At 41.5% G+C, this 11,288-nt stretch overlaps 1 protein-coding gene across 1 annotated transcript; it reads left to right on the forward strand.

The window, feature by feature from the left end:
• Positions 1–437: 437 nt before the first annotated feature.
• On the forward strand, positions 438–7,386 carry LOC123111254 (pyruvate kinase 1, cytosolic). Its single transcript, XM_044532016.1, has 11 exons — positions 438–2,382; positions 2,524–2,598; positions 2,758–2,829; positions 2,914–3,007; positions 3,129–3,217; positions 3,475–3,570; positions 3,709–3,726; positions 3,863–3,946; positions 4,768–4,827; positions 5,476–5,621; positions 5,797–7,386. Exons 1-10 carry the CDS (start codon positions 2,353–2,355, stop codon positions 5,569–5,571), a joined length of 714 nt encoding a protein of 237 aa, XP_044387951.1. The 5' UTR covers positions 438–2,352; the 3' UTR covers positions 5,572–5,621; positions 5,797–7,386.
• The last annotated feature ends 3,902 nt before the right edge of the window (positions 7,387–11,288 follow it).

The following is an 11,288-nucleotide window of genomic DNA, read 5'->3' on the forward strand; positions in this document are numbered from 1 at the left end:
CCGCTCCACTTGCTTTTCATATCCGCAGCCACGCCACGCGCAGCTCCGCCCGCCGCCCGCCACCGCCTCTGCCCCGGCTATAAAGCTCCGCCCTTTGGCCGGCCCGCTCCTCCTCTCTCCGTCCGGGCCGCGCCTCTCGCCTCCTTCATCGTCCTCGGTCCGTCCTGGCCGCGTGGTGGTCTCCGTTCCGGCAGCCAATTCCAAATCCACCCGCCCGCTCGCGCCCTGCTCCCTCTCCTCTCCGCCTGCGGGGCCGCGCCGCTCCCCGAGGACGCGGGCGGGGGCTCGGCCAAGTGGCGGGCGACCGGCGGCGGGGGCACCCGCGTCGTGCGCCAGCTGCGCGCGCTCGTCCTCGACTCGTGCCTCTCCTCCTCTCGCGTCCGCTGAGGCGACTCGTCCTCGGTTCTTGCCTCTTCTCGTCTCGCGTCCGGTGAGGCAATTCGTCCTCGGTTCCTACCTCTCCTCCTCTCGCGTCTGGTTCTATGTTGCTCGTCCTCGCTCGAATTCGTCCGTCGTTTAGAGTAGAAGAATCGCTTCTGATTCGTTCGATTCTGCTCGTCCTCAGTTCCTCTGTTCTGAACCGCGTCTGATTCAATTGGTTTTGCTCGTCCTCGATTCGACCGTTTAGATAGAAATCGCATCCGGTTTGACTTGCTCGTCCTCGCCGTCGTCGTCAGTTCAGAGTCGCGTGTGATTTGATTCTTGCTCGTCCTCGCTGTCGTCGTCAGTTCAGAGTCGCGTGTGATTTGATTCTTGCTCGTCCTCGCCGTCGCCCTGATGCTCTCGCGTGTTCTTGGGGACGTCTCGTCGGGGGTCTGCGACTCTGGGAGGAAGCGAGCGGTCTGTCGGTCGGTTTGGGTCACCGTCTGGTTGCGAACTAACAAGTCCGTTTGAGAAACTTCTGTTCCTGCGTTCCGTGTTCACGGTGGAGCGATGGTTCCTGCGTTTACTTCTGTTCCTGCGCTTCTGTTATCTGACGATCATGCGTTTCGTGTTCGCGTCGGGGCGACGGTGTGCGGTTCTGGTTTCGAAATTGGAGCAGTGTCAAATCCGTTCCTCTGTTCCATCACCTGCGTTGTTCGTCCTCTGTCGATTCTTGTTCTACCGGCAGGCGTGTGTGCTCCCATACTAGATGCAGAGAATCTTGTTCTTGTCTGTTACGGTTGTTCTGATGCTGTTTTTTCCAACTTGTTTCTTGCTATCATGCTTTGCTTATGTTCCAATATATGATGTTGTGTGTTCAACTTGTTTCTTGTTATCATGCTTTGCTTATGTTCCAATATATGATGATTTGTGTTCAGGGGTGCAAACGATGTAGGCCGTGGGTACCGTGATGTGAGGCTTCTCTCCTCCTGATAAATTAGGATGATAGGCTGAGCAGAAAAGCCTGACTCTTGTAACAATCACTTGCTTGGTTTCCACATCTTTGCGTGGCCGATTTGCATCCAATGCATCATAATCACGTTTTCCCTGTTTGTTTTCATATCCAATGCATCCACACCCTTTTCCCTGTTTGTTTTCACTTCTTTTCCTAATCAATAATCATGTTTACCATGGTGTTCGACAATACTGCACTTCTACTGTTCTTTGTTCCCTTTTGAAGTTCACTGATTCAAATCTGATGTGGCAGGTAGGAATATTGATGTCACTTCTGTGTTAGTATACTAGCCATGGTGTGTTTTATTCAAGTTACTAACCATATCTCTTACAAATTTGCCTTGAGATGCTACATGTTTATATGGCATGATTGATTGCTGTTTGTGTATGGTTATTAAGATTGTTTGTTGTTTGTTGATTGATTGATTGATTGTTGTTTGCTGTTTGTTGATTGATTGATTGATTGATTGATTGTTGTTTGCTGTTTGTTGATTGATTGATTGATTGATTGATTGTTGTTTGTTGATTGGTACTCCTGATCATAGGTAACAGACCTTGCACTATTCTTTTTTCTGAATTTTTTTGTGATTATAGGTAACAGACCTAGACAATGCATTTCCACTGTTCCTTGTTCCCTTTTCAAGTTCACTTATTCAAATCTGATGTGGAAGGTATGAATATTGATATCACTTCTGTGTTACTCGTATACTAGCTATGGTGTGTTTTATTCAAGTTATTAACCATCTCTTACAAATTTTCCTTGAGATGGTACATTTTTATATGGCGCGATTGATTGCTGTTTGTTGAATGTGAACTCATATCTTGATGAATAATCATTTAGGCTAACTTGGTCTTGGTAGTTCCTGATCATAGGTAACACCCTATTACTTGTTTAGTGTAGACTGATTATTCTTTTTTTCTGAACTTTATTGTGATTATGTCTTCACATTACACTACTCTCAGATCCATATCGACATGCCCATGTTGTCTGATAAGGATAAAGATGTAAGGAACTTCTCCCAAGAATCTCTCTTGCTCCTTGTATTAACTTGGCGACTAGACTTTACATGTTAATTTTTTTTTCGTGACACTGGAGCTCCTTGCTGTAACCCATTATATGACTTTGTGAGCATGCACCACTTTCAGGTTATGAAAAATGGGGCGCTCCAAACAAGATTGACTTCCTCTCTCTTTCTTATACAAGGCATGCAGAAGAGGCAAGTAAGTAACTCATTATGTCATTATGACTTCACAGTGCCATCTTTCCCAACAGATTGAATTTTTTTATATTGGTATTTTGTTGAATAGCATCACATGTTTGTTTGCACTTCATACTTTGGAAAGATGTTCCTAACATTGATAGTATTTTTCCTGCAATAGGCACGGGAGTTCCTCTCAAAGTTGGTTATCTTAGCCAAAACTCTGATTTTTGCCAAAATTGAGAATGTGGAGGTAATTAACATGTATTTTTCTATCGAGTACTACTTTGTTCGTTCTTAGGTGTTCTTATTTCAGAAGTGCAACATGGCTGGAAAGCCTGCTGTTGTTACTCGTGTTGTGGACAGTATGACGGACAACCTAAGGCTCACTCGTTTGGAGGCAACTGACGTGTCAAACGCGGTGCTGGACGGTTAGTTTTTGCCTCTTGTAGATATCTTATACTTTGGTGATCCTGTACAGCTGCTCATTACTGCACCCAAACAAACTATAATTACACAAGCTGTAACATGAATAACAATTGTTTTGTTCAGGTAGTGATGCCATTCTCCTTGGTGCTGAGACTCTCCGTGGGTTGTATACAGTTGAGACTATTTCAACAGTATGCAGAATTGGTGCTGAGGTGAACTTTCTTTTGGAGGTCTATGTTCTCTTGATAAACATGGGCCTGTTTGGGAGGGCATTTATTGATCCTTTTATAGCTCAAATCAGACTTCAATACTAAAATGTTACAAGTAAATACAATTCTTCCGAACAGCCCCTAAATGTGTTCTCAACAAGTATAGCTTTGGCACTCTAATGTAATCTAATGGAAATTTACTCCTTCCTGCCTTTTCTCTCTTCATGTTTGGTGATATATTTTCATGAATTGTTTCACAGGCTGAGAAGGTCTTCAACCAGGATTTGTACTTCAAGCGAACCATGAAATACGTGGGAGAACCCATGACCCACTTGGAGTCTATTGCTTCCTCTTTAGTGCGTATTTTGGAACCTTGGATTTTCCAACCTTTTGTTAGTGTTTACAGGGGAACAATTTCTGTCTTCCATGGATTGAATATCAGTCTATGACACTTGGGTTTATAAGTCTGAAATAGTTCACTACCTATTTGCTAGGTGCGGGCTGCTATCAAAGTTAAGGCTTCAGTCATCATTTGCTTCACCTCATCTGGACGGGAGAAAAAGAGTATTTCTTCTTATAGGCGCTTCACCTCATCTTGTAGTTTAATGGAAATTGATTCATATATTATGCCGTATCGAGTATCTGCAGGCTAATTGCCAAGTACAGGTCCACCATGCCGTTCCTCGTCTAAAAACAAATCAATTGAAGTGGAGCTTCACAAGCGCATTTGAAGTATGTGAACAGCCTCTTTCCTTGTAACCTTTTTAGTACCTCCTTCTGTGTGTGCTATATCTAGGTAATAATGATTCAGAACTAGCATGCTGATCTTCAAACTTTGAAAGATAACTTCAGGCTATAGTTTTTGTTAATGACAAATCTAACACTGAACCTTGCACAATCGTGCAACTCAATACAGAGGAATAATATATAAGTATTTGTCATGTAATGCTAGAAAATTCATTTAGCATTTAACCTTCATGGTTTTGCCTTGATGATATGTATTTAACATCCTTCGTTTCTCTCAGCAAAATAATTGCTCCTTTATTTTTACTTGGTGCATAATTCTTACTACCTCCGTTTCAGTTTATAAGGGAGGCCTGTAGTTCTAGATCATCAGTTTGACCAACGAAATATGTATTATATGCTGAAGTATACCATTGAAATTCGTATTCGAAATAGGTTTTTCATGGTGTACCTTTTGTAGCATAGCTCATATTTCATTGGCCAAATCGTTGATCTGAAAATAAGCAGGTGCATAACAAACCGAAAGATTGGGAGTATGTTGTTCAACTGGACTCGCTAATATACTATAGAATTTACCCTGATGAGAAACAGTGAGGTGTTCAACTAGACTCACTAATTAACATGTATTACCACATGTCTAATACATCCGTATCTAGACAAATCTAAGACAAGTAATTCGGGACGGAGGGAGTACTACAGAATTTTGCCTGATAAGAAACAATACTGCTTATGTTGGACCAAGACTTGTATCTGGTGTTTGGCAGTGTGCCACTGTTATAACTCACATTTGTTGCATTATCTTCCTGCAGGCAAGACAATCACTCATAGTTAGAGGCCTCTTTCCCATGCTTGCTGATCCACGTCACCTGGTGAGTTAACCTGCCTTTCATCCGTTGGCTACATTAACCATTCTTTGGTGGTTCTTTTCAATTTTAGAATACATGACCCAGTATATGTATAATAATAAAAATAGGAACTACCTATATAAATATCAACGTCCTTGTTCTGAACATAATTCCCAATATGTGAAAAGTGGATGCTTTTACATACATCAGGCTAGTGAATTAATTCTGCTTTTAGGGTTTTTGCTTGCATCATGTTCTACTTACAAATGGAATAAACACTAGACTGCAGTTCACTTTCGAACTGTTGGCAAGTCATCATAAGCTTGGTTAATCAGTACTCCCTCCGTTCGAAAATACTTGTCATCAAAATGGATAAAAAGAGATGTATCTAGAACTAAAATACGTCCATATACATCCCCTTTTATCCATTTTGATGGCAAGTACATTATTTGGAACTTGACTGGTGGTAGGCTGGTTTGTTTATTCTGTATAATATAAACGCAATTCATGAGCTTATAAGCTGGTGTGCACCAGTGAGGCTGATGGTTGGAGGTTTCATATTGCATCCACCTTGAATTATTTGGTAGCTAGAATTCCTTGATTTGGACCCAACAAGTAAGAAGCTTTGGTTTGCCTGGTGATTTGTACTGACATTGTTTCTGTGCCCTGCAGGCTGAATCTACTAGCACTAGAAATGAATCAGTGTTGAAGGTTACTCTTGACCACTGCAAAGCATCGGGTGTGATCAAGTCGCATGGCTTACCTTAGCCAGAATTTCTATAAGAATGTTGCTCATGTTACATGCCTTGCTTTCTCTAGTAAGTAGAACAAGAATACATTAACATTTCTTTTATGTCTGTATGCGTACACTCATAATATTTGAATTACAAACCAAATTCTAAGTAAATAAGCATGTGTCTCTGTGCCTACAAACTTGTGGGTATTGATGAAGATAATCACTTAATCAACCTCTAACTAGCTTCCTATTTTCAGGAACGAAGATCTGGATCACCCTCGCCCCTCTAGAGAAATCAGTTTACTCATTCAAGTTCTGGAAATTCTTTATAGTATTTTGAGTTACTTCGGTCTTGCATATATTAGCTTTCTGTTTGTGCCCCTATCTATGTATGTTTCTTGTGTGCAAGTGCTCCAATCTGTGTGTGTGACTATGGGTGGCTTGACTCTGTGTGTGTGGCTTGACTGTGTGTGTGACTCTGTGTGGCTTGACTGTCTGTGTGCTTGACTCTGTTTGTGTGACTCTGTGTGTGCTTGACTCTGTGTGTGTGTGAATGTTGCATTTGCTTGATGGTGTGGCCTGTATGCTTGAATGTTTTTGTGTGACTCTGTGTGTGCTTGACTCTGTGTGTGTGTGTGAATGTTGCATTTGCTTGATGGTGTGGCCTGTATGCTTGAATGATGATTGGTGTGGTTTAACACTGCCTTTGCCGGTCCCAAGCCCGGATGTGAAAATGTGGAGGGAGCTGCATTTACCTCCTTTGTATTATATATATATTCACCTTCTGAATTTTGTGGCTGATGGCATTCTAGTTTACCTAGATGGTTAGCTTGTTAATTAGTTTTGTGCATGTAAGACTTGAAGTGTTTAGTTTCTATGCATGATAAATGGTTTTGTTGTGCACCTTTTTAAAGATGTGGCCCGTTTTCCCCTCTATTTTTCTCTTTTGGATGTTAACTAGCATTTGCTGTGTTTCTGAATTGATTATCTCTTGTAAGATATGGTTAGCATATATAGTTCAGAGATAAATGTCTTTGTTTGCAGCAGTACATTTTATTCATTCCAATGGTGATTTTACTACTGGTTTTTGTGTGTTGGAACTCTTGCGGAAGTTCTCTGTACCCCCACTACCAATGTATTATGTATTTCAGTGTCCTTTTGTACTAGAATATCACTGAAGCCAGTGTTTTATTTGAGATGAGTGATGTGATTACATTGTACCAGACATGCGACTGCAGCAGCTCAGTGTATGAGTATGTGCCCTGCAACAGCAATTATCTAGTTACTTTAACAGGACTAGCTACTTTTGAACAATCAGGTAGTTCACACTTCACAGTATGCAGTTCTACTTATATTGAGCTTCTTCATTTCCTAGATGCAACAGGTTGTCCATGTTGTGTGTTTCAATTCTTTGATTCACCTGTATTTTCATTTCAGCAGGTTGTCCATGTTGTGTGTTCCATATGGATTAGACGCCGTCGACTACTTTGTCTTCAATGCCGTGGCTCCTCGTTGGGTCTTTAGTACTTCTGCTGTGTATTCAGTTTTTAATCCCTGTTACGTGTGATGCTCTTTGTTTCTGTGTAATTTGAACCCCTGTTGTGCTCTTGTGAGCGGTGTCTCTACTCGTGTGGACACAGATGATTGGAACCGCGATTTTGAGCTGTGATTCTTCTAGCGAGGCAAGCATTATTTCAGCGGTGTTTCCGTGCGATTTTGAACCATGATTGTGAAAACGTTGCGTGAATATTTATTGCCAATCGTGTGTCGTGCCAATGCTGCCTTTGGTTGATTGTGTGGCTTGTTGCTTAGCTGAATGATTGGTTGTAGTGTTTGCTAAACTTATTGTGTTTATTAGTTTTGTAGTTTAACACTGCCTTCGCCGGTCCCAAGCCCGGATGAGAAAATGTGGAGGGGACTGCAGTTAGCTCCTCTATTTAGAATTTTCACGGTCTCCAAATATTTTCAATGAGTAGTAGTGAATGAAGTGTGTAGAAGTTGCGCAGACTGTCCTAGTCGAATACGTTTTACTTGTGTTCCAGCTTTAATTATATGTGAACAGGTTTCTTGAAAGATGCAGTTCAATTGTCGTGGGTAATTGCTTCCCTAGAAAATGATGTGGTATTGCTGGACAAGAGATACGTAGTAGGGTAAAAGTGTATGTAGCAGATGCAAGCAAGTGGGGGATGGTTCAGATTCAAAAACTTGTGATGTCAAGCTTAACTAGTGATTTTTTAATCATAAACAGGAACAAATTATATCATACTTTACTACAAACAAAGATATATGTGGTTGTAGTGCAACATTTATCAATTTTCAACATTTGAGTTGGACTGTCCCTTCTTCATAAATTTATCCATTTATCAAACCAAAGACCTGACAAAATAAAGCTATTGCTAAGAAAAGGGTAACATGCAATTTTTATTCTTAGTAAAGACAATCTACATCCTTTTGTCGCTGGTGAGAGTAAAAATGGAAAATAATGAAGTGTATTGCAGTTTTGGCACATAAAACAAACAAGTAGAAGTGGAAGAGTGGAGAGCCTTGCCTTATGTTGGATCAGATACAGAGTGCAGACTAGTACAATAGTACTGATTGATTGATACAAAGTTTCAGACGACAATTCGTGTGCAGCCGCGGGTGCGCCGCTCGTGGCTCGCCAGACGGCCCGAGGTGGTCGTTCCTCGTGTCTCACATCCAGAGTCCAGCCAAAGATCGTCGGCGCTGGGCGATGGCCGAAGGGTGGGAAATCTGAAGACGATGGGCTGCGGCGGCCGTCCATGTTCATTGGAGAGGCATGTGTAATGCAGAAGTTGAAGGAGCCAAGGAGATCACTTAATTTGGGGATCAACCGATGTGCGATCAGGTAAGGGATTTTGGGATTCTTCTTGTTATATGGTCCAGTAGTCGCCCAACTAATTGTTACACAAGCAGAGAATAAGAGGATAGATGGGCATGTGTAGTTAAATTCCAGATACTGTTGGTTCAACGACGTGGTATGCAGACCTGGACTTTATTTGAACCGACTACACAGGTATAACGTTTGCCACTGGCAGGTAAGGTTCAGAGTGTTCCCTGACTTTATTTGAACCGTGTTTATGTGCTGTCTTTTTGTATTACTCATTGGTTACCTTTTTCTTAAAAAAAAATCATGGTTGTGTTGCTATGGTTACTTTTCCTCCCTGTGTCATTTCGAAGTCGGTCCGTTCTTCATGAGTTAATACCATGGAATGACCCTCGTGATAAACTGTGCGCTCAGCACCAACCTTCATATTGGTATGAACTGGTCCCTTGCGTACCAGAGGTCCTCTCCTCTGTGTAGTTTCCTTCTCACAGCCTGTTTACACACAAAAGATAAAGATATCAGTGTTGATAACGCAGTACATATTTCGACATGATCAAAGAACTTGCAGGGGGGGCGCTATAGGTTTGAAACATGTTGTTGTCATCGAGTTGTACACGCTCTTCGGGTGCAAAAGCATTACCATGTTAAGAACATACAAATGAAAAACAGTCTTGGTCGAGTTTTTTTATCTCGGCAGGTTGTTGCCAATGCAAGAAAATTAAACACTCTCGAGCCAGATTTTTTTTCACTCTTGTGATTGATTCAGACTGCAAAAAGGGTATAAGAAGAAGATATGGGTCTTAGCTAAAAAAATTGACCACACCGACCAGACAAAAGTGAAAAGAAAACAAGAGTGTCTCGGCTGTAGACATTAAAGAAATCCTGAATTCGTACATGTTTGACTCTAACATATGAGATGGTACAATGAAGTAAAAGACTTGAATGCCATTATGGCCGTATGGTGAACTTCAGCGTCGTAGTAAAAACTTTTCATTCAAATGAATTTAAGGCTTTTATTAGCATGGAAACAACAGAAACAAATGAAAACAGAAAATACTATAAATTCATAAAGAAAGTAGATAGTCAGCATGCAGCAAAATAACAAATATAAAATTCCAAAGGCAAGGAAGTTCGGATATCCTTACTTTTTTCGCCTTCACATCCAGAGTTGGTGATCCTGTGGCTGTCTTGGTCGAATATGTGTCCCCTGTTCCAATACAGAATTAGCACCACTTATTTTGCAAAAGTTGCAAAGCACGGATAAAACACCATGTTACGCAATGCACATTCCATGTAATACACTATGGGGCACTCCAGTCATATGAGTGGCTTTAAAAGAGCATGTAGAAGGGAATAACTATTACTCCCTTCGTCCCATAATATAAGAACGTTTTTGACAAACGTTCTTATATTATGGGACGGAGGGAGTAGATTCTTGCAAGTCAGGAAGAAGCGGCGCGCTGAGGCCGTGCACTTTACACTGGTGGCGACTCTGCTGTTTAGGCGCCCTGTACTATGTTCGTTCTTTTAATTCCTCCCCCTGCGTGGAACTGACCCGTGGATGCTCATGTGTGAGTGGTTGTTTGTTGATGCAGGGGCTGTTAGGCCCTGAATTTAGATTGAGATATGGTGTCGTCGGGTTTTCGTCCCACAGTGGGTAATCTTGATGGCGAGTGCTCACAGTGGGTTTCCGGTGATGCTTGAACTCGCTATCCCCTTTCCCTTTCTTTTTTGGACTGTTGTATTTTTGTTACACCGCAGTAATGAAAAGGGGCTATGCCCGGTTAAAAAAAAAGATTCTTGCATGAATCATGTATATGTACAACATAATAGCAACCATAGAAGGCGACAGAAAATCGAACCATTTAAGCTCTTCAACGCAAATTCCTTTTTCGAGAGGACCAACATCATAATTCTGAAGAATTGCTGAATCTTTTCCATGGACCGCCTGATGAGAGGCCTGCATAATTTATGCTTATATATAAACCCAATAACAGAGGTAATTAAGTCACATTTTGTTTTGTTTTACTTGATATAAGTATCCAACCCAACTAAACTATCTACTAGTTTATTCCATAATCCAAAAAGGCCATATATATAGCACACTAAACTATCACTACACATCTCAAATGCTAAACGGATACATACTGAATCATTTCTACCCTTACCTTAATGAAATACTCAGGTTTTGTAATCAGAGGAGAACAAAGGCATTTTTTTGGGCAAGTGACCCGGTTTTGCCTCCTGAGTTCTCGAAATCAAAAATTTAATATATTAAAGTATTAAGATCAATAGAGTGAAGGAAACAGACATCCAAGAGATCATAGTTGCAATCTAATGAAAACATGAACATTTTTTAAACTCCTAAACAAATTTTAAAACACGAGGATTTTTGGAAAACTGAGAATAAATTTGAAACAGACGGACATTTTTTCAAAAAAATGAAAACGAAAGAAAAAAAGAAACAGAAAAAGGAGAAAAAATAACCAGGAAAAACAAAAAAACAAAATAAATGGAAACAACAAAAAAACCGGTTCAGGAACCTCCTACAAGGTTCCAAAACCCGGAAAAACCAGCTAAGAAAGGGCGAACCCTATACGGAGGTCGCTGGCGAGACCTCTTCAGCGCCTTAGGCACCCGTTCTCTTAGCGGGCGCTCGCACAGGTACCTAACGTGGGCCAACCCAGTTAGCATGCTCGCTTCTTCCCTTCGATCGCGAGAGCAACTAGTTAACGAGCGGTTCGGGAGCGCTACGCGGGCGACAAGTGTCACGCGCGGAGCACTCCCGCAAGGGAAAACCAACCGGCGCGGTTCGTTCCCGGTTTTTCCTTTCCGGTTTGTGCTTTCATGCATTTTGCAGTTTAACCCTCCAATTACTAGCATTTTCTGTTTTTTCCTTTCCGC

This window comes from Triticum aestivum, chromosome 1B (genome assembly GCF_018294505.1).
Source record: "Triticum aestivum cultivar Chinese Spring chromosome 1B, IWGSC CS RefSeq v2.1, whole genome shotgun sequence".
Lineage (NCBI taxonomy): Eukaryota > Viridiplantae > Streptophyta > Magnoliopsida > Poales > Poaceae > Triticum > Triticum aestivum.

Bases quoted from the DNA above. Each gene is read 5' to 3' on its own strand.
- LOC123111254 (XM_044532016.1), top strand. From the start codon at position 2,353: ATGCCCATGTTGTCTGATAAGGATAAAGAT. The intron at 3,008-3,128 runs GTTAGTTTTTGC...TGTTTTGTTCAG, and splicing joins GTCAAACGCGGTGCTGGACG to GTAGTGATGCCATTCTCCTT. The intron at 3,947-4,767 runs GTATGTGAACAG...ATCTTCCTGCAG, and splicing joins GCTTCACAAGCGCATTTGAA to GCAAGACAATCACTCATAGT.